Raw genomic sequence first — 23433 nt, 5'->3', positions numbered from 1 at the left:
TCGCTACTGCAGTTCATTGGAACGAAACCGTAGCCAAGGCGACATCTATGTATATATCTATACCCGCCCGCGCCGTCAGATCATTTGGATGTGTGCTGTTTTCAAGAGATAACAACGATATAAATACTGTTCGTTTTCTCACAAAAACCGCTCGTTTCGTGTCTTAGGCCATCAATGTGTACTTATGATGGGGAATTGTTTCATTTGGACGATGGGGAATTGTTTTAATTTGGACTCTGTGCTTGTGTTTTGAGACAGTGACCATCGACCTGCATTATATGACTGACAGACAAGAACGGTTTGACCTAAAAATATCAAAATTGAAACTACTGCGGAAACAAAGACACCTACATCTTGGATGCCCTTGAGGTAAGCTAAAACATATCAAAAATTAATTTCAAAGTGAACTATCCCTTTAACAATCCTTTATACAATCACATTCCTTTGTGGATCCTCCTGATCTGCTCGTTCATCTTTCATCTTGATCCCTCAGCCGGACTGAGTGTCAGAAGAGCTGCTGTGTGACTGGAGTTAACAGAGAAACTGGGAAAACACCAGTAAAACAAACCATTATCAGTTTAAACTAAAGCTTGGACTCGATATAGTGTTCCTTACAACTTACCAGAGATCCAGTGATCATGGATATTAATATGCAGAAGGAATCGTGTTTCTGACATTTATATGTAACCGGGTGAAATTGAAGAAATACACACCGGAAGCAAACTATGCTTTTTGAAATTTGGGGTTTTATTCTGACTGCTGTTTAAAATAAGTGACAGCGGTCAATGTGAGCACAATTAGACAGATAAAAGTCTGAGGTTTCACAAGGAAAAATTAGATTTCACTAGTTAAACAAACAAACAAACAAACAAACAAAAAAACAAGAAATTGTAGAAACAGTTTACAGTAAATTTGAAGGCGGCATATAATCAAATGTCACAAAAACTCAAGTTTAACCAGTGGATCAATGCCCAAACCCACAGAATACTTAACTCAATCCCAACTGAGATACAGTGTAATACACTGCAACAGGTCAAAAATAAATCGATTTCTTCAAACCAAAACGTTACAATTAAATACGAAAACACAAACTGGAATACGGCAGTGGCTGAGGTACAAGAGAAATAAAAGCACATTAACAAATCCACAACTCGCGTTTCACATATTAATCATGCAAAATCAGAAATATGCATTAAACCATACAGTATTACTGTATCACAGAATATAGCTTAAACTCATTAACAGATTTATCAAATAAACATGGCATCAGTATTTTTACCCCATAAATCATGAAACGTACATACCCAATCCTTTACCGATCACCACGAGGTTCACTCGTCACACATGCGCTTCAAACAAATCTATAATGTAGGCTACACATCAAATGTTCTGTTAACTCCGCTTCACAACTTATTTGTGCGCATTTAAGATATTGGAGTAATATTTACCAAGAAAAAAGATCGTATAACACAGTAAATCCGATCAATGCACGCACAACCACATCGAGCTTCTCCTGATGGCTTCTCTCTGGTCGCGCGCACGCGTCCGGTGTTACGGATCAACTGGGGATCATGTTAACTGGGGACGCGCGCGTGCACGCAGATAGTTTTACCTGGATTTCAAATTCCAGCAGATGTTGAACGGTGACAGATTCGTCACAGCGAATCGAATCTTTCACTGAGCAGATTTAAAAGCTTTCCACGTTATTGGTAAATGTTTGTATCATATTAGGACACTTTTGTTTACTCTGTCGCTGCTCCGCTGAATGTTTCAGACGCATTTAAGGGAAGTTTTAATGTGTTTTAATTTCACGACACAGACCACGCCCACATTATTTTGTTACTCGTTTCAATGAAATTGAATATCTGATGACAACTGTAAGTAGATTAAATAAATTATGCTATTGACATTGTGTCTTTGCAGTGCATGTGTGTGCAGATTATTGTTATGATGCCAATTTGTGGCTTAATTTAAAATAGCAGTACTGCTAAAAGGGATGTCAAGCATTTATTTATTATTTATTTTAATGTTTTAATGAGGAATGAGTTAAAACATAAAGCATACAGTAGGCTACACTCCATAAATGTTCCTAAAGAGTGTTGAAAATTGAGAAGCCAAAGTTTATGGATCCAGTGAATTACCCACAGCATTTATTCAGGGGAATGTTCAACAAACACATTCATTAGCTAACAGGTATGAAAGTAACAATAAAAAAGGAAGAAAAAAATAAAAAATAAAAATAATAGGCAAATGTACACTACATGCAGGACAGCTGTATTTGCCAACAGTGGAAGATCTGACCACACAGTCCCACCTTCCACATTCTGAACATTCAATCTAAAGAAGGGAGATCAAACTATAGACTAAGTTACATGTTAATGAAGAACAGTTACTTGTTTTGCAATGTATATACATTTTTCTTACCCATTGGCCAGTTTGGCCTTCATACCTACACTGTTAGACTTTTCAAGGGTTTTTTACAGTAACTTACTGGCAACACTGTTGCCAGTAAGTTACTGTAATTAAGAGTTACAGTACCAAACTGTATTTCAGTTTTGTGTAATACAGTGCATCACTGTAAAAACAAAGCTAATCAGTACAGTGCATTACTGTAAAAACGAAGCTGATCAGTACACTACTGTAATTTTTATTTGTACTAAATATAAATTAGATTTGATAATTTTGATATATGATTAATTTTATTTTTATCCTACATAAGTACTACTTTCATACAAACCAATTAGACAAAGTTATCACAAAATACCATTTTTTTATTTAAAACATTTCATATATATCACAAAATAAACAGTCTGCCAATGCTGGAAATGATGTGTGAAATTTTTACACATTAATGGGTGAGTTTAGACAGAACATTTTTTGTTTTAATTTTAACTCATTCATTGTGTTAATGATTTTAACAAAGTAAATATGTCAGAGAGGTTAGCACAAAGATGTGTAAACGTGTTAAATTAACACATTATGTGCTGTCCTTCACTGCAAACATTTTTGAAAACATACATAAAAGACAAAACAACTAACAAAACATTAGCATTTGACTAAATGAATATAGAGTCATTGGTTGTTTAGCTTATACAAGTATTATAATGAAATATCAACCATTACATTCATAAAACTGCAGAATATAAATAAATTTTTAAGCAGTCAAAAAGGAAATGTCCAAAACAGGACAAAACACAGTTCTTTTCACAATACATGACACATAACCCTACCTTCAAAATAATTTCACTTATTTCCAAAAATGTGTTGGATTCATGTACACTGGTGGCCAAAAGAAGTATTTAAGTGTCTTAATGTTTTTGAAAGAAGTCTCTTTGATGCTCAAGAAGCTTTTCTTATTATTATCAATGTCTGACTGTCTACTCATCCATCTTTTCTACAGCATAGGAGTAAAAGTCATCATCAAAATAATCTTCAAAAAGCCAACACAATGTTTTTGTCCACCTTTGTGAATAAATGAACTTCTCCAAAGATTGGTTCCTGTTCAGAACTTGATTGACAACATCAGAATGTTCCCTGGTCTGCATGCGTGCCCACAAACACAAATGTACTCAGTCCTTCAGAGGAGATCCCGGTTCCAAAACTATATGAGAGAGAGAGAGAGAGAGAGAGAGAGAGAGAGAGAGAGAGAGAGAGAGAGAGAGAGAGAATATTAGTGTCACATTATTTTTAACCTCCTTTTGTGTTAATTTTTATTATTATTTTCACAAAAACTTAAGAATATATATTTGTAAACAGCTTTTGTCAATAAATAGCATACAAAAGAACTAAATTAAATTATGCCAGATTAAATTTTAATACTTACAAATCCTAAATTCTGTCCAAAAATGCTGAGATCCATAGAAAGAACGACTGAAATCGATGATTTTAGCCCATTTCAGCTTGTCTGCAGTGAAGGAGTACCTGTTTGAGACAAATACACAGTAAGATACATGCAAGAAATCACTGTGTGATGATCGTTCTCCTTCCTACAGTAGTTAACCCACCTGTGCGCTGATATTAGGACCTTCCTAGTCAGGTGGGACAGCAATGGTAGAGTCTTCTGGCTAATAAAATATCAAAATAATGCAAAAATATAAACTTAAGTTGTTTAGAATGCTAGATTTGGTATGAATGAATTAGTGAGAGTTTTACTGCAGTGCTTACCTGGATACATTTAATCTGGTGAGACTGAACAAAGACAATGGGCAAATCATCACAAATGGGCTGGCCTACCTCTGGAATCTTGCTAGAAGTCACTGGCGCGAATTGGCACTTTGTTGCAGTTGCCTTTAAACACAAAAATGGAAGTAAATATTAAATTCCATTAAAAAAATATATAATATGGTATAGTTTGCAAACTAATGCTAAAACTATAAAGGTTCTCATCAGTAGGCCAACATTAGCTATAAACAGAATTTCACATTAGTTTATTCACATTTATTGTTAATGTAAACGCGTTGCTCGTTGGCATATTTTAACTCGACAATTCAATAATCTAACAAAGTGTGTAAAATGAAACGTTAGCTCAGTTTACCATGGTAAAGTTCGTTACCGCCATGTTGACGACGAGTAACGCTAACGTTAACGTTATAACATAGGTTAAACTAAGCACAATCCTGTCAACACACACAGATTATTATTTTATTTTTTTTACCTTGCTTGCTGATCTCTCTCTCGGTGAAGTGAATTCCGTCTCTTCCCCGGGCCAGACACGAACGTCGCGATCCAACAAAAGACAGACCCCATTACCTACACTGGATGCTCTGACGCGACACGACAAATACCAGACAGTGATGCGCCGCGGCCGTTATTTCTGACTTAAGGCCAATTTATACTTCTGCGTCGGACCTACGCCGGAGCCTCTACGCTGTAGGCAACGCGTTGGTTTTCATTTATACTTCTGCGTCGTTGTCCGCGTTCACGCGCGCAGAGGGAGCATGTGAAACCCGAGGGAGCGGTCCTAGCAGACCAATCACAGCGCTTGCGTCCGCGTAGAGTTGACGCGTTGTTACATTTTTGGAGAGGTGCACGTCAGGGTACGCCGAAGGGTACGCGCGCTACACAGAGCCTACGACGTAGCTACGGCGTAAGTTCGACGCAGAAGTATAAATTGGGCTTTAGTCCGATACGAGTCCAAGCGCTCGCGCTATTTCTGACAAGGGATAAACAGGTTTGCATTTAAAGGTCCGGTCGCTTCAATGTGTCCAATATAGACAGCCTCTGGCTATTATAGCGTTGTAGACACGCGGTGTAAGGCAAAAATTAGGAAATAAAAAGCACGGTGGAATGGTGCCAGCCAGAGAGGCAGTTACGTCAAATACAGTAGTATACAGCAAATTTAAAAAATACAGTAAGTCTCTGTATGTGGTGTTAGACGTCACAGAAAATTCCCATGATGCAATGGGAATCACAGTTATTTACTGTAAAGAGAAATAGCAGTATAATACTGGGGGATTTAAAGTAAATAACTGTAGAAATTACAGAAAAGTCTAACAGTGTATGCTGCTCTCCATCTAATGTAGTTATATTAGTAAATAAATGTCACAGTTGTATTATCTTTTTAAGAACAATTTAACACACCATCACCCTTCATTGTGAAATTTTCACATCTCCTCTTTATATAATCACGCTCCTTTCTTGAGCAGCGATCGGGATATTGGTTATCCTGCAAAGTTTTTTGATTTGTCTAACTTTAATTGCATCCATTTGCTGTGCCAGTATATGGCCTAACAACAATGACACTTCATTTATAGACCTTTTAATCTGTTCCTAACGGTTAGCAGACAACAATAATGAAAGCACATGATGTGATGGATAACAAGTAAAGAGAATATGTTAATGAGATTCATGGTACCAGTCAAATGAAGAGAACTGGCATAATTTAAATTTATATTACATAAAAAGATTGTGTCATATTTCTTTTGTTAAAGAGGTCAGAAATAAAGCATTTCCTATTGTTTTAGAGAGGGTTGTGCTATGCATGTGAGGTGACAAATGATTGTGACAGTAGGCCTATGAGAATATTAGCCATAGAGAATATCAGTATATATTTGTAATAATTCATTATCACTATATCATATGTTTTGCTTATTTCAGTAATACAATTTGTGTTTGCCTTTCAGTGTTTTTCACAGGACTTTAATCACTAAAGACAAAGTGTTTTCTACATGTCCAATACAAGACATTAGATACACAACATTCAAGTTCATGCTCCTACTGAGCATAACGTACATTTACACATTTGGCAGACGCTTCTATCCAAAGCGACTTACATTGTGTTTCAATGAACAAATTTACATTTATCAGGTCTTACTTTCCCTGGGAATTGAACTCATAAACTTGGTGTTGTAAGTACCAATGCTCTACTGTTTGAGCTACAGGAAAGCTCGACACTATGTACAATGCAATATTACTATATATTTGCTATATAGAATTGTTCTGAAAGAAGAAGAGTCAAAATTCGTTTTTTATTTTTTTATTTTATTTTATAAATCTGTTGAAAATGTTACAAGTTCATGAGATAATTAACTTCATGACCCTAAGTGTATAAGCATAGCTGCTTTATGTCCAGGGAAAAGGATACAGAGGCGTCAGAGCTGGTTGTACAGAAAAGAGATCTTGATATAATCAGCAGAGTAAAATGAGTTGATAAGTGTTTTTATATAAAAAATAATAGATCCATTATAAAATTAGGCTATATGCAGATCAATAAATGCAACTTGAAAAAAATGTAAATGACTTTGAATTTGAATGTTATGTTGTAATGAATTTATGTTTCTTTTAGGTAGTCTAGCTACTTTAATTTAATCTACATCTGTTGTTATTTGTGATTAGAACTCATGACAACACACTACAGAAAATATGATACACTAATGTTGAGAAGAAGATTCTTACACGTCTTCTGAAGTGCACTGACAAGTCTGTTTATCCAATGAAACCGAATGCCCCAAGTTAACATAGGCGTGGTTTCTGAGCTTGACACTTAAGTATGTTGAACTTATTTGAAATTGCGTCAAATACGCAGGAATATACACTTCAAAAACAAATCGCTTTATTATGCATACCAGTGTGTATACAACTGGTGAAACATACGTTTTTAATCATGGATCCGTAATAAATGGCTGCGACGAATCTGTAGCCGTCTAACATCTGCTGGAAATCCAGGTAAAACTATCTGCTTGCAGGCGCGTTTCCCCAGTTAAAGCTGAACTAAGTAACTTTTTTTACCTTAACTGAACAGCTTCGGAGTCATTGGAATGGTTATATTACTTATTTCGGGTTGAATGGTGGTTGTTTCGCACCCCCCTGGTGCCCGTGAGCGGAAAATACGCACTTGCAACTTTGAGCCAGCGGGCCGCCGGCTGTAAACAATTGCTTTACGGCCAAAAGAAATCTGCTAAAATGCTGTCATTATTGTGCTCCCTCACGCTGTCCGAACCCGAATGAAGAAGACGTTTTAAAGAATGTCCCATCTGCTTTGATGTCGTTGATCTATAGCCTCTGGTGTCTGAGAATCACCAACGAGTTTTTACAACAGTGTTGTCAAATATCTATTCCGAAGCTGTGGGGGGAGCACTAGAGAGAAACCTGCGAGCAAAAAGCGAGAATACAGCGGAGAAATCCCGAAGCTACTGAGTGCTGCTTTAACCATAGACAGTATATAAACTGGACACAGCGACCCCATAGGTTTCAACGGAGAGAAAGTGAAGCACATTAGAAGCCCTCACTTCCTGATTGCCAAGCGTACTGCGCAGACTCAAACTGAGCTTGACGACATGGATGTGACGTGAGCAGCCTGCCTGACAGTTGTAAGTTTTCTAGTAGCTGTGCCAAACGAAATCTGAACCATTCCCTTCCGAATCTTGCAGAGATGGAAAGCGTGAGTAGGATCTGTCCATGAGCTAGGAGCAGGAGCAACGTCATTACTCTCTATGGCCTTCTCCCTTGACTTTATCGGACTTTATGCCTCCACGTCCCCCGATTGATTGCGAGCTTCTCTTCCTGTCTCTACGGTAATTTCCAGAGAGTCGCGTGGTTATGACGCAATCGTTAGCCTACTTTTACAAAAACTGCTTCTACGGGGGCATAATGTAAGATACAAGGTAATGGAGCCTTTTATACATTGTCGTGTTTCTTTAGAAATAAACCATGGACAAATGGAGTCTTTAAACGCCTCAGATGTAAAGTTATTCGCTGTCAAAGTGACGCCAAAATGAATGGTAGTCAATGGGATGCTAACAGCAGGTGAAGGCTTGTTAGCCAATGGCGGCTCCCGGGGGTACCTTCAAAGTAATATGAAACCCTTACCCACTGGCTTTAACACGATCCCCAGTTGATCCGTAACACCGGCACAAGTGAAAGTATCGCGAGAAGAGGGATTCCTTAAAGGGGCCACGAACATTTTTAATGCAAAATAGAAACGAGGTACATTTACACTACCTGGCCACATATATGAGCCTGATTACAACACCGGAGAAATACATAAAGCAAATTTACCTGTGAACGCTTTATAAATACAATAAATGTAGTTCTAAATCCAGGTGAACACTTATATCATCATTATGTTATATATATCATCCATAGTTTTTGTCAGTGTTTATTAAAAACATCAAATTTAGGCAGAATATAACGACAGTAAATATTTAATTGATGAGTTTTCAATACAATATATGGTATGATTTTACCTAAAAATTCAACATATTGAGACACAATGATAACTGCAAATCTACATTTGTATTTACACAATATCTAAGTATTCTCTCTCTCTCTCTCTCTCTCTCTCTCTCTCTCTCTCTCTCTCTCTCTCTGAGAATGAATGATAAAATTAAGAATGAGTGGTAATTGCTGTGTTAGCTGTTTAAGCGAGCTGAGTTAAACTGAGTCATCTGCGCCTGTGGTTGAACTCTTTCAGCTGATGAAGAAAGCACAACCTCTGCTGGGCCTTTTCTGCAATAGAGCAAATATGATTGTCCCACTTCAGGAGCTGAGAGATGTAGAGACCAGGACCCTGAATGACTCCACAGTGCTGTTCATGATGGGGAGTGGGAATAATGCTGGGGTGTTTCTCCTGAAGTCCACCATCATCTCCACTGTTTTGAACGTGTTCAGCTCCAGGTTGTTGTGATGAACCAGACAGCAGCTGCTCTTTAACCTCCAGTCTGTAATGCCTCATTTCCACTGAGCAGTACGGTACGGTACGGGACAGTACGGTACGGTTCGGGTCTATTAACCATGATCTGGCTAGCGTTTCCACTGCCAACAGTACCCTTACTTGATAGGCGTGGTGTTTCGATCAACGTCATTTTCGCGCGAAGAAGAACATAGTAAACTACAATGGATGACATGCAGCAGATCTTGTTCTTGCTCCTCGACATGTTTGTCACAAGAAGACAAGCGCCGACATTAGGCTTTTCTCAATATCAAGTATGCAAAGTTTGTACTTGCCATGTGCGACTCCTACATGCAAATGGTACAGCGCGTTTTTAAAAGCGTCACTCAGCTCGCTCTGCTACTCCGGTTATCTCTGTTAACTTGCTCTGTATGTACATTTTAAGCAACAATAAAACGAAATATGTTATAAAACACCACTCTGCCTCTTTTCGTTTTCATTTAAATAAATTAAACATTATAGGGACACAAATGTGGTTCATGCGGAACGCATATTGATTATTCACTGCACCTTATACGTTATTCTATTTATAACAAAACGAAATTTAAAACACAACCCTAACGTTACCTCTTTTCGTTTAAATAAAAAAAAAATTAAACATATTCCAGGCAATATATGCGTTTGTACAAATGTTGCAATAAACATCAGTGATAATCTTGTAATAAAAAAATGACAAGAAACCATATTTCTTTTTGTAAAATTTCAGTTTTATCAATAATAGCCTATATAAAAGTTTAAGTAAAAGGTACAAGAAGCTATACAATAAGAAATAAAGCAAACAATTCAGTCAAATATCCAAATGCAGCACTCTAGTCTAACATTACAAGTAAAGTTAAATACAAATAGCCTATAACGTTAATCAGGGTTCGAAATGACTTAGGACTCTTGGGGGGTCCCCTAAAATTTAATTATTAAATTATTAAAAATTCTGAAGACTACCTTGCTACACTATATACTGTAGGCAAAATTATATGGACCAATGTTGAAGGTGGGATAATGGTCTTGGGATGTTTTTCATGGTTTGGGCTGGGCCCAGTATTGTAGTGGTGTCTGGAGAAGTGGCTGTAATCTAACAGGTAAACCTCTAACTCTTGAGCAACAAAGTTACAAGTTCTTTTTCTCTCCATGATTTAGGATTCTACATTAAAGCTCCAGTATGTAACTTTTGTATGTGACCACAAGAGGGCGCAGTTCCAACAATAACAAAGGCGAAGCTTGATGACGCTATGAAGGAGGTGACGATGGGAGATGTCGTTTTTAATGCGTTTTCACCATAGCAATGTATCTAAATGGAATTAATGAATCATGATCACGGATGAGGTAATTTATTCGTTTTTGTATTACCTGTATGTCTGATCGTATTATTTTATGTCATCATAATTAATGAACTGCAAGGAACGTGAAATGTTATGCTATATTATCCCGTTACAACATACAGCTATTTGTCAAATGATTTGTTTGGTTTATGTTGTGCAGTTTTACGTTTTTATGGTTAATGCCGTGTTGTTTAACGTGTTCAAACCAATATCTAAAAGTAAATTTGAACGAACATTTGCAAGTAATGACTAAATATATTTTTTAACAACATATCCGATTGTATTTAATTGTACTGCCATAATCTCGGTCACCACACGTGATAAAAAGCCTTACCGAAGTACAAAGAGCAATATAACTTTGTTTATAAGTGCTATTATTGACAGTTGCATGTCTTACCTGTCTATCAATAAACTCGCGAGAGCAGAGTCTCTGTCAAGTCCAAGATAGTCGCGCAGCTCTCTCCATCTCGAAAACGCCTGGCGATATTTATCCGGGTTTTATTCCTCCGTTTGTCACACAGTCCGTGACTCCGCGTGTATCCGAATATGGACGCTTTCGTTTTGTTGGCACTTCAATACTCGCCAAAGAGTAATCGTGATCCATAACAGCTATAGCTGCTAACCATACAGTCTATGGCAATAACGCTATAACCACCACTTCCGCGTTTGACCGTGATATTCCGGTGTGGTGGGTCATATTTTTTATTTTATTCTTTTTTCTTCTTTGTCAGACGTCTTTATTGTTTATTGTGATAAGAAAAAAAAACTCAATAAAGTTGTTGTAAAAAAATAAAATAAAAATCCGGTGGGGGAATATCCTATCACATGGTCCACCGGAAAAAAAGGATAGAGCGGACATTGCGTCACTGAGGCGCGACATTTCTTTTCCGGGACGGCCAGTTATTTAAAATCGGAATTTCTCTGAAATAAAAAATCTTTGGAGACTTTTGAGATATTGTAAGTACACAACTGGAGGAAATATATCACACTGTCCAAGTTATTTTCGGAAATTTTATTACAAAATTCCTACATATTGGAGCTTTAAGAAAAATAATATTAGCTTCCTAGATAGCTTACCAAGCTCTCATGTATACTCATTCATGCTCAAATCACATTCACTTTAATCAACTCACAGACCTGGTTATCTCGTTGTTATGCTAGCTTTGAATAACTAGTCTAGCTGCTAGGTCTGCTATAGAAGCTTGTTTCCGCCACAGAATAAAACATTTTAAAAGGAAATTCTGACTTTATTTCTCAGAATTGCGAGATATAAAGTCAGAATTGTGTGAAATAAAGTCGCAATTGCGTGTTATAAATTCAGAATTGCGAGATATAAAGTCACAATTGCGTCTTATGAAGTCAGAATTCTGACTTTTTTTCTTGCAATTGCGACTTTAGGCTATATATGGAAGCTTGTTTCCGCCACAAAATAATAAAAAAAAAAAGATAATTGCGACTTTTTATCTCACAATTGCGAGTTTACATCTCGCAATTCTGACTTTATTTCTCAGAATTGCGAGATATAAAGTCAGAATTGCGTGAAATAAAGTCAGAATTCTGAGATATAAAGTCAGAATTGCATGAAATAAAGTCAGAATTCTGAGATATAAAGTCAGAATTCTGAGATATAAAGTCAGAATTGCGTGAAATAAAGTCAGAATTCTGAGATATAAAGTCAGAATTGCATGAAATAAAGTCAGAATTCTGAGATATAAAGTCAGAATTCTGAGATATAAAGTCAGAATTCTGACTTTTTTTCTCGCAATTGCGACTTTATATCATGCAATTCTGACTTTATATCTCAGAATTCTGACTTTATATCACGCAATTGGGAGATATAAAGTCAGAATTGCATGATATAAAGTCGCAATTGCGTGTTATAAAGTCAGAATTGTGAGATATAAACTATTCTAAGGTAAAAAAAAAAAAAAAGTCCGTCTTTTTTTTTTTTTCTTAGAATTGGACTTTATATCTCACAATTCTGAGAAAATATGTCAGAATTGCGAGATATAAACTCGCAATTATGTGTTATAAAGTCAGAATTGCGTGATATAAAGTCAGAATTCTGAGATATAAAGTCAGAATTCTGACTTTTTTTCTCGCAATTGCGACTTTATATCACGCAATTCTGACTTTATATCTCAGAATTCTGACTTTATTTCACGCAATTCTGACTTTATATCTCGCAATTCTGAGAAATAAAGTCAGAATTGCGAGATGTAAACTCGCAATTGTGAGATAAAAAGTCGCAATTATCTTTTATTTTTTTTTATTTTGTGGCGGAAACAAGCTTCCATAGCTATATCACGCAATTCTGACTTTATAACACATAATTGCGAGTTTATATCTCGCAATTCTGACATCTTTTCTCAGAATTGTGAGATATAAACTAACAATTGTGATATATAAAGTCCAATTCTAAGGGAAAAAAGACAGACTTTTTTTTTTTTTTTACCTCAGAATAGTTTATATCTCACAATTCTTGAGACTTTATAAGTCTCTTTATAACACGCAATTGTTATAAACTTTATAACACGCAATTGCGACTTTATATCATGCAATTCTGACTTTATATCTCCCAATTGCGTATTATAAAGTCAGAACTGCGAGATATAAACATGCAATTCTGAGGAAAAAAAGTCAGAATTGTGAGTTTAAAAAGTCGCAATTACCTTTTTTATTTTTCACTCTGTGGCGGAAACAAGCTTCCATAGTCTGCTGTTAGCTGGCAGATCATTTGGCTTCATACACATAACGTTACAGCTAGCAAGAAACGTTGACAAACGTACTCTTCTAATCATTACACTGGGTATCTAGTTAATGCAACTTTTGATATAGGAACTCGAACTCCTAATATTTTACTATAAGCAATTATGGAGATATAAATATAATCGAAGCACTTACAGGATTTTCATCCAGGATTTCACTCTTTGTATCGTTTTGCCGCGTTCAGCTACAGTGCGTGTCTGCGGGAACTCACTCGGCTAATAGCTGCCCTGATTGCTGCCTCGCGCTAGGAAATAAATTAATTACTGTTATAAATATAAAACGTCACTAAAGACCTATCATTTTCACAATCATTTTTAATGTTAAAATATATTTGTCGGGGACCCCCCAAAATCCAAAAATAAATTCTTATGGGGGGTCCCTAATGACTTATGGAGGGTCCGGGACCCCCCCAGACCCCCCTCATTTCGAACCCTGACGTTAATATGAAACTAAACTTAGCCCTCAGCCAAAACGATTGACAGGGAACTCATGATATATTCACGAGAGCAAAGATCGCCCGTTAGGTCTACACAAGACGAATTATATCTCATGTTTAACCACTACCGTCGGAGTAGGCGACGAACGTCAGAAGATTAGCCGAGGAAAGGCTCATCCAGCCGGGAAACATGAGCGCCGAGCCCCGCTGAACGCATGGATCTCACAACCGGGAAAAAAAAAAAATCATCTTTATAAATAAACCACAGATTTGAGCTTTAAACAACTACATTCTCGCCTGAAAAACTCTTAAAATTACATTTCGTGATACAGTAACAGTAGTATTATATTAAATTGTATATTAAAAAATGGCGCTTCTTTTGTTGTCATTCCTCTTGTAGCACGCGCAAGTGACGATTCTCTGTCAACCAATCAACGTCCTGCAGTGAGTCTAGCTCCACCTTTTAGTACCATTCCACTGTGCTAGGTACCCCAATGGAAGGGTACCTAAAAAGTGGTACGGTACGGTTCGGCATTTTGGTACCATTCACAACTTTTGATAGTGGAAACGCAAATAAATGCGTACCGTTCCGTACCGTACCGTACCGTACTGCTCAGTGGAAACGAGGCATAAGCAGACTCTTCTCCGTCCTGGATGAGGACGATGACTGTGGTGTCGTCTGTAAACTTCAGGAGCTTGACAGAGGGTGTTTAGAGGTGCAGTTGTTGGTGTACAGTAAGCAGAGCAGTGGGGAGAGCACACAACCCTGAGGAGCACCAATGCTGATGGTGAAGGTCAGGGGTGGGCAAACTTTTTGGCTCAAGGGCCACACAGGGTTTTAAAATTTGACAGAGGGCCGGCCCAGTAGCAGATTATGAAACACGATCTCATTAAAGTGCGTATCTATACCACGAATTTTATTTCTCGTGCCATTTATACGCCAAAAAATTTTTTTTTGCGTGCATATGCTGCGCACTGTAAACCCTTTGGTTAGGATTAGGGGTGCGGAGTGCGTGCCGTGCCTATTACACGCCATTAAAGGGATAGTTCGCCCAAAAATGAAAATTCTGTCATCATTTACTCACCCTCAAGTTGTTTCAAACCTGTATGAATTTCTTTTTTCTGCTGAACACAAAAGAAGATATTTTGAAAAATGTCGGTAACCAAACAGTTGATGGACCCCATTGACTTCCATAGTAGGAAAAAAAATACCATGGAAGTCAATGGGGTCCATCAACTGTTTGGTTACTGACATTTTTCAAAATATCTTCTTTTGTGTTCAGCAGAAAAAAGAAATTCATACAGGTTTGAAACAACTTGAGGGTGAGTAAATGATGACAGAATTTTCATTTTTGGGCGAACTATCCCTTTAAGTGCGTATCATATGCACGCGAAAACTGCGTTTCATAAGAACTACAAATACAATTCGTGGTATTCGCACTTTCATGAGATCGGGCTGGGCAAACACATTTACGTTGTGGCAACGTCTGCGCGAAATTCAACAACTGAGAGACGACATTCTGACAATACATTTTTTTTATGCTAGATATCCCCCATTTAGCATGTTATGTTTTGAGGTTAATTTTTAAAAAACGAAAATTTGGGAAAAAAACGAAATAAACGAATATACAAATTTATTTTAAGTATAATAAAATAAAACATAAAAAGCAAATGCAGATCAGAACATTTAATGATCAAAACCGGGTTCTGTACATGGCAGACGTCAGGGGAGCGTAGTCGAAAGCCGGGCGATAAAAGGTTTTGTAAACGGAATCAGTCAGGAGGATACATCCACAAATCCAGAGTAGCAAAACGAAATAGCAGACAAATCAAAGGAAAAACTAAACGTGTGCAAGCGGTTACCAAACATTTTTTTCTCTGTGAGTTTTCAAAAAAAGGAAAAAACATTAACGTGCACCAAGTCTATGCGCTTAAGTTGCTGTCTGTTTGGTTTCCATGGTGACGCATCATTGCTTGTTACGTGACACACCGCAGCCACAACAGCTCTAAATGAATGATGATCTGCTTTTATGTCATTTTTCCTTTTTTACATTTGTTAGCTATGGCATGAAATATCTGATATTCCGATTGTCAAAAATATGCAACGCAATTTATATATAACGCAAAGTATTCCAAGAAAAAGGCAAATTAAGACAATTTTTTAAATACTCGACGGGCCGGATTAAACAGCCTAACGGGCCGTATGTGGCCCGCGGGCCGTAGTTTGCCCACCCCTGGTGAAGGTCCTAGATGTGAGTTTCCCAGCCTCACTCGCTGCTGTCTGTCTGAAGCTGGAGATCCACTGACAGATGAAGGTGGTACAGAGAGCTGGGTCAGTTTATTCAGGAGGATATCCGGGATGATGGAGTTGAAAGCGGAGCTGAAGTCCACAAATAAGATCCTTGCGTGAGTCCCAGATCTGTGGAGATGTTGCAGGATATAATACAGTCCCATGATTCATCCTGTTCCACCTTTAATTAAAACAAGCTGCTCTTTATCTTCAAGGCAAACAGACTCGTCTCCATCCTGGATGAGGCCGATGAGAAAACAATCAGTGTTCAGTGGAACAAAATGCAAATTATAATATTTAAATTACTGTTTTTGAGTAAAAAGGAGTTACACTGAATTCCTGTAATAAGATTAATTACTGACTCTACATGATGTTGCATAGATATTTGTGTTTCAAATATAATAGATGTAAAGCATGAATCATGTTTATATGTCTGTGTGTGTGTGCGACTCCTATTGAGTCTCTGTAAAGGAGAAACTAATGAGTGTACGGCGTATGGAATAAACCACAGGGAGCAAATACAAATGTTATTTTGAGTTCAAACACAAACCTTTAGTTAAAGCCGTTTGTCCTCTAGTTTAAACATGTTTGTAGGCTCTTATTAAATCACTGAGAGTAAAGTAAGTGTAAAGTAGTGTGACGTGTTGCTTGTCACAGTAAAAACACACTAGAGACAGAGACATTTCTCATGTGAGCTGGACGCTGTGAGCTGAAGCTGGAACTGCACTGATTTTAGCAGGAGTGCAGCGTTTTCCTACAATCTGACCAAGTCTGTTTTCACACTGAAATGATTCACTTCTACTGACACAGTTAATAAAGCAGGTGTTGATGTATAAAGCTGTGACAGTGAGCTTTTCTTATCTTTCCTCCTTTGTGTTAAACATTTCAATAACTTCACATTTTGTTCTCACACAAACCCTTTGTTGCAATAAAGCTTAATGATAATTTCCTTTCACGGATGTTTGAAAGGTTTGTTCATATATCAGAGGTAAATGAAGATCTCTTTAATATCTCAGTGATGTTTCCTCACCTCAGGACACAGTTTGAGTCTCGTAGCTCGTCTCGGAGTCGCTGCTGTGAATCTTATTGAGACTCAGATCAAGCTCTTTTAAAAACTGCAGTGCTTTTGAGTTAGTCAAAGACTGAGTTAGAGAAGAAACATCTGTAATGCCACAGTTCTGTAAACTAGAAAGACACAAACAGAGGAAGAGAGATTATCTTACAAACAAATCATGAATGTGAAGAATTTTACACAAATATGATGTGAAAAAAAAAGTGTTTGTTTAAAAAAACAAAAAAACAAAACAAAACAAAGTGCACTGCTATAAACAATGAAACATAAGCCCTGCTGTCTTCAAATAAATAAACTTCAGTCACACTGTAATTGCTGTACAGTATAATGATACTAACTCTAGTTTCTCCAGCTTGAATTGTGGGTTCATCAGTAGATCACTGAGGTTTTTCACTCCTGAGTCTCCTAGTTTATTCCAGCTCAGGTCCAGCTCTCTCAGGTGTGACGGGTTTGATTTCAGAGCTGAAGTCACATCAGAACAACCTTTATCTGCCATATCACACCAGCCTAAACTACATTAGCAGAGAGAGAGAAGAAAATAAGACAGAAGAAAAGAAAACTCTTTATTCTGTAAAGTCACATCATCTTCATAAGCAAATAAAATGTTTAAGTGTTTTTTTAAACTGTTGAAGTGATTTTAAGCATTCTGATTCTCATATGTGAATGTGACTGACCTCAGTCTCTCCAGTTTACAGTGTGAATCCTTCAGTACGGCACATAAGTGCTTCACTCCTGTGTTTCCTAGATAATTCCCGCTCAGGTCCAGCTCTCTCAGGTGTGACGGGTTTGATTTTAGAGCTGAAGTCAGGATGAGACTCTGTTTCTCTGTAATACTGCAATAACTCAGACTGAAGACAGAGAAATAACAATAGTTCACATCTATGATGATCATCTTATTGAAGAGCTACAGCAGCATTTAGTTTCCAATAGTCTGTTCTGAAACCCAGTCACACTAGTTCTGTGCTGGAAGACACTGTTTCTTCTCTTTCATTTTTAACTATTTATCTGACGTCTCTCTTCTTTATTCTCTGCTGAAAAGGCAGATTTCTGCATGTACACAATCAGTACATTGTATCAAATGCTGGAAATTAAACAATTACTAACTAGATAAAAAACACATAAAAATGTGAGCAATAGGGAAAACCCAGAAAGTGCACTGCTATAAACAATGAAACATAAGCCCTGCTGTCTTCACATAAATAAACTTCAGTCACACTGTAATTGCTGTACAGTATAATGATACTAACTGTAGTTTCTCCAGCTTGAATTGTGGGTTCATCAGTAGATCACTGAGGGTTTTCCCTCCAGAGTCTCCTAGTTTATTCCAGCTCAGGTCCAGCTCTCTCAGGTGTGACGGGTTTGATTTCAGAGCTGAAGTCAGGATGATACTCTGTTTCTCTGTAATACTGCATCTACTCAGACTGAAGACAGAGAAATAACAATAGTTCACATCTATGATGATCATCTTATTGAAGAGTTTCAGCAGCATTTAGTTTCCAATAGTCTGTTCAGAAACCCAGTCACACTAGTTCTGTGTGCTGGAAGACACTGATTTTTTTTCATTTTTAACTATTTATTTGACATCTCTCTTCTTTATTCTCTGTTGAAAAGGCAGATTTCTGCATGTACACAATCAGTACATTGTATCAAATGCTGGAAATTAAACAATTACTAACTAGATAAAAAACACATATAAATGTGAGCAATAGGGAAAACCCAGAAAGTGCACTGCTATAAACAATGAAACATAAGCCCTGCTGTCTTCAAATAAATAAACTTCAGTCACACTGTAATTGCTGTACAGTATAATGATACTAACTCTAGTTTCTCCAGCTTGAATTGTGGGTTCATCAGTAGATCACTGAGGTTTTTCACTCCAGAGTCTCCTAGTTTATTCCCGCTCAGGTCCAGTTCACTCAGGTGTGACGGGTTTGATTTCAGAGCTGAAGTCACATCAGAACAATCTTCATCTGTCATATCACAGGAGCTTAAACTACATTAGCAGAGAGAGAAGAAAATAAGACAGACGAAAATAAAACTCTTTATTCTGTAAAGTCGCATCATCTTTATAAGCAAATAAAATGTTAAAGTGTTTTAGTTTAAACTGTTGAAGTGATTTTAAGCATTTTGATTTTTGTATGTGAATGTGACTGACCTCAGTCTCTCCAGTTTACAGTGTGAATCCTTCAGTACGTCACATAAGTGCTTCACTCCTGTGTTTCCTAGTTTATTCTCGCTCAGGTCCAGCTCTCTCAGGTGTGACGGGTTTGATTTCAGAGCTGAAGTCAGGGTGAGACTCTGTTTCTCTGTAATACTGCATCTATTCAGACTGAAGACAGAAAGAGAAAATGACTCGGATCTAGGGGTGGGAATCTCTAGGCACCTCATGATTCGATTTGATTATGATTCAGAGAGTAACAATTATCGATGCATCTTTTTTTTTTTTCTTTTTTTTTTTTTAACAACTTGGTATTTATGATGACCCATAAAGAATTTACTTCCAATACTTCCTATATTAATTTTATTAATAAAACAAATGGAAGTGATTTGGCAAGTCAACTGTAAGGTTATATTTGCCAGCATATGTCCCAACATTGCAAAGAACCAACAGGAAAATAAACGTGTGCCTGTACTAGCAGTGTACTTGTAGCAAAATCACAAACAGTTTTCATTCAAAAATATAGAATTATGTACCAGCAGCTCTCATACAAACATAATGCTTGTGGACTTACGCATATTCTGAATAATTAGGAGCATACAAAGCCGCTCTTATACACAACTAAATAATTAAGAGTTATGACTTCAAATGTTTGCTGTATACCACAATCAAAAACAGCTTATACAAAAAAAAGTGAATGAACATCTGCAGAGAGCACAGTCAAAGTGTAGCTTATTGTGACTGGCATTGCACTGATACACACTGTGACTGTGGAGGGCCGTATAACGTATGTATAACAGATCAGTTTAAAGCATATTGATGTGAAAACTAAACAATACAGAAAGCAGCTCTCATGCAAAAAATACTAAATAGGTCACAATGAAATTGGCAATTTTCCATACTTTAGCTTTTAACCCTCTGAGGTTGACAAACGCGCCGGTGCGTTTTGCTGGATTTTCTTCACATAGTAGTACAATAAACTTAAATTTCTCCGTCATTTATGGTCATAAAGAAAAAAAAAATATGAAAAAAGAATCTGTGATATTTCTACTTTTGTATGTGTCCACTTACAATTGAATCAAAACATTGTGCTTTTGTAAAATAAAGAAAATAAACAGGGTGTGCTTTCTGCCCCCCCGTCGCGGTGAACTTTTTTTTCTTGAGCACGTCTATAAACTGAAACAAAACTCAGCGAATACTTGTCACACATTTATGAGCCATATACCTTTATAAACATTTAAGTGTGTACTTTTAAATGATCGGATTCAAACTGAAAATAAATATTCTCTGTTTAAGTAATTTGTATAAAACCAACAAGATGTCCAGATTCTCACGCGCTTGCTAATTATTTTTAATTTTACCATGCACGCAAAAGAGATTCACATGCAAATCTCCACATGGAACGCGATCGCGCTCATTACCTCAAAAAACAAAACACTACACTTCATCAGTCTCTGCTTTTCGTCGAGTTTGAAAGACGTGCCGTGAGCTTACATTGGATTAAATTTTCTCTGATTAACCTCAGAAAAAGAAGAACGCGATTTGAAGACAAGACAATTCTTAATTATTAGTTCATGTTATTGTTGCATAAACTTCACATTGCAGTTGAACTGTTGCTAGATATATGGTGAATATTATAATATTTGGACCCATGTTTACTGTTACTGTGTTTGTAGATATCTGCAAAAGCGTAGATATGTATAATACAGTAACCATAATGTTTCATGTTTTGGAGCGAGCTCTGGTTTTGAATGTATCATATTTGGATTGCGTTTGAAACGATCGCGTTTGAAAAGCAAAACGCACCAAACAAAGGCTTCATGTTTTTACTATTATCTCATTTCATATCATCATAACAAATGGAAACATTTGAAGTAACATATGATAATCAATATATTTTTCTCTAGCGTAGTTGTTACTGAAATCTTTTGGAAGATTTATATGCTGTTATAGGTTATTGTTATTATTTTATGCAGCACTGTGCATAGCCTATGCTTACAAGGCACAACAAACCTGGTGTTCATTATATTATATATTGTTGGAAACATTTTAAAAAGCAATTTTAACCAGAAAAATCTAAAATTTATTCCCAATAAATTTTAGAACTATATTCCCAATAGTTTCTCTTGATATCAGTATGTTCACTTTTTTTTTCTTTCAGGGCCCAGATGCCACTGAGTCCTGCTGACTTCAACATTCACATGAGTCTCTGTATATGAACATGGTCAACAAAATCAAACACCTTGGAAATGAAAGGTATGTACAATGTTTTTAGGAATGGCACAAATGTCTCTGTCTTTGGATGATTGTTTTCAATTGTGTGCTTTTTTGTCATTTGTTTTGTATATTTGGATTATGTTGTGTTGTAAATAAATCCAAACAATCAAAAAGCCATTCTTTTTTAAATCTCCTCATTCTTTGTTCAATGTTGCTCAGAATGGCAGGGCCTGATAGCTCCTAAAATAGGGCCAATAGGGAGTGTCTTTGTCTTTTCTCAGGTGTGAAAAGCTTACATATTAATGAGATGATCCACCCCTCCCGCATAAAGCTTTTTCACACAAAACACGTCTTAGAAATTTTAAATCAATATAATGTCTTCTCTGAATGAGCAGTCAGGGTGATTTTAACATAGTTTTGGAGCAAATATTCTAGGCTACGTGGTACAATTTTCAAAAGTCTTGTGAAGAAATAATCAGTATGGGTTTCATGACCTTATTTCAGTGACAATTTTTTTTTGTATTTTCACAAAAATACACATTTAACATTTACAAACATTACAAGTCATTTTAACATTTACAAACTTTTACATAAAGGCTGCTGATATATTATTGTAGCAGAGTTTGTGCTGAATACAGTGTAATCAGACTTTAGCCATGAAAATATCACAAGTAACAGAAATAAGCACAAATGTCAGAGCATGTCAGAACACCTCCAGGACCCAGAAAACACCTCAGACCCCAGAGGGTTAACGAAGAGGGTGCCGTTCGAATTTGGCGCTGAGAAATCATACGTCTCTGTTATGTGCGCATCTCTGTTATGTGCGCGTCTCTGTTATGTGTGCGTCTCTGTTATGTGCATGTAGAGTTCCGTCAATATTACGTTATTAGAGAAAAAAGAAAAAAAAAATAGATTTTTGACATTTGTGAATCGATTCCGAATCGTCCACGTCCGCATCGCCATGCATCTTAGAATCGATTTTTTTCCCTCACCCCTACTCAGATCTATGATGATCAACTAACGTGTTTAGCTTCATCCAGCAGACTTTTGCTGACAAATAAAGAGGGATATCAAGGTAAAGGTAACATGGAGATGTTACCTAGTAATCTAGATTTAGATATGGAATAAATAGCATTCAATACAAAATGAATATGTCTTATATCAGAGTTTCCGCTAGAGGTTTCATTTTCCGGACATTTTGATGATATGCCGGTCAAATATCGCCTCTTAATTAGTCAAGTTGAGGAAAACTGGAGGCAGGCTATGTAACTTAAAAAATGACATAATCAGGCCGTATAGAATGCAACATGTTTATTAGCCTAACTTTCAAATAGACGGAAAAAAACATGAACGTCCGATTGGCGTCAATCAACGCCAATTGTTTTTACTATGGTTTCACATTCATAGTTTGACAAACCAATCCCCCTTCCCCACATAAAATATCTGAAGCCTATTGTTTTTACTCAAGCGAACTTCCCAGTGTCTCTCCACAACTTGCAATGCCGCGTAACCTTGTTCTCCGCAAGGCGACTTCGCTGCTTCGTCTTGATCCGATTCTGCAGCGAGAACCCCCTCTCTGCAGGAACACTCGAGACCCATTTTCTACTATGGTTTTGTACGTTTCTTCATTCGGATCTATTTGCGATCCATTCCATTCTAAACAAACAACGCAGTTTATATGCTTCGTCCTTGTTTCATTATTCATGAGCATAATAATTAATAAATGCATGCATTATTATCAGTGAACTTGATAAATGTTGCAGATATGTTTTGCTATGCACAAACAAATGCCTTTCAACTTATGTGTGCAAAATTCAGAATAAAATGAATGTGCAGCAATTTGTACAAATAGAGAGTCTAGGTCTACTATACGTGTTGTAGCCATTAAATAAGCTAAATTAGTTTAATATTTGTTAAAATATTATGATGTTATTTTTTCATCTATGTTGATTATGAAAAGTGAACCGCACGAGTAAGATAGGATGTGCAATATATCGAGAGACATG

The 23433-nt window shown here is 36.8% G+C and overlaps 2 protein-coding genes and 1 long non-coding RNA gene across 3 annotated transcripts in view; all 3 read right to left on the bottom strand.

Annotated features, from left to right (window-relative positions):
- Positions 1-23433, bottom strand: part of LOC311087311 (uncharacterized protein) — a 595635-nt gene that overhangs the window by 230571 nt on the left and 341631 nt on the right. Inside the window, exon 14 of the mRNA XM_084120630.1 lies at positions 18872-19045. Within this exon, the coding sequence (XP_083976756.1) occupies positions 18872-19045 (174 nt within the window). The remainder of the gene's footprint in view (positions 1-18871; positions 19046-23433) is intronic.
- On the bottom strand, positions 3448-4036 carry LOC311087388. Its single transcript, XR_014607257.1, has 3 exons — positions 4005-4036; positions 3824-3921; positions 3448-3601 (listed from the first exon to the last, which is right to left on the bottom strand). It is a non-coding gene; the product is annotated as an uncharacterized lncRNA (long non-coding RNA).
- Positions 15740-17553, bottom strand: LOC311087356 (ribonuclease inhibitor-like). Its single transcript, XM_084120705.1, has 3 exons — positions 17391-17553; positions 17011-17165; positions 15740-16216 (listed from the first exon to the last, which is right to left on the bottom strand). The coding sequence occupies exons 1-2, from the start codon at positions 17546-17548 to the stop codon at positions 17012-17014; spliced, it is 312 nt and encodes a 103-aa protein (XP_083976831.1). The 5' UTR covers positions 17549-17553; the 3' UTR covers positions 15740-16216; position 17011.

Source organism: Abramis brama (genome assembly GCF_963993115.1).
Source record: "Abramis brama genome assembly, chromosome: 7".
NCBI lineage: Eukaryota > Metazoa > Chordata > Actinopteri > Cypriniformes > Leuciscidae > Abramis > Abramis brama.
This window is presented reverse-complemented; position numbering and strand designations above follow the sequence as displayed.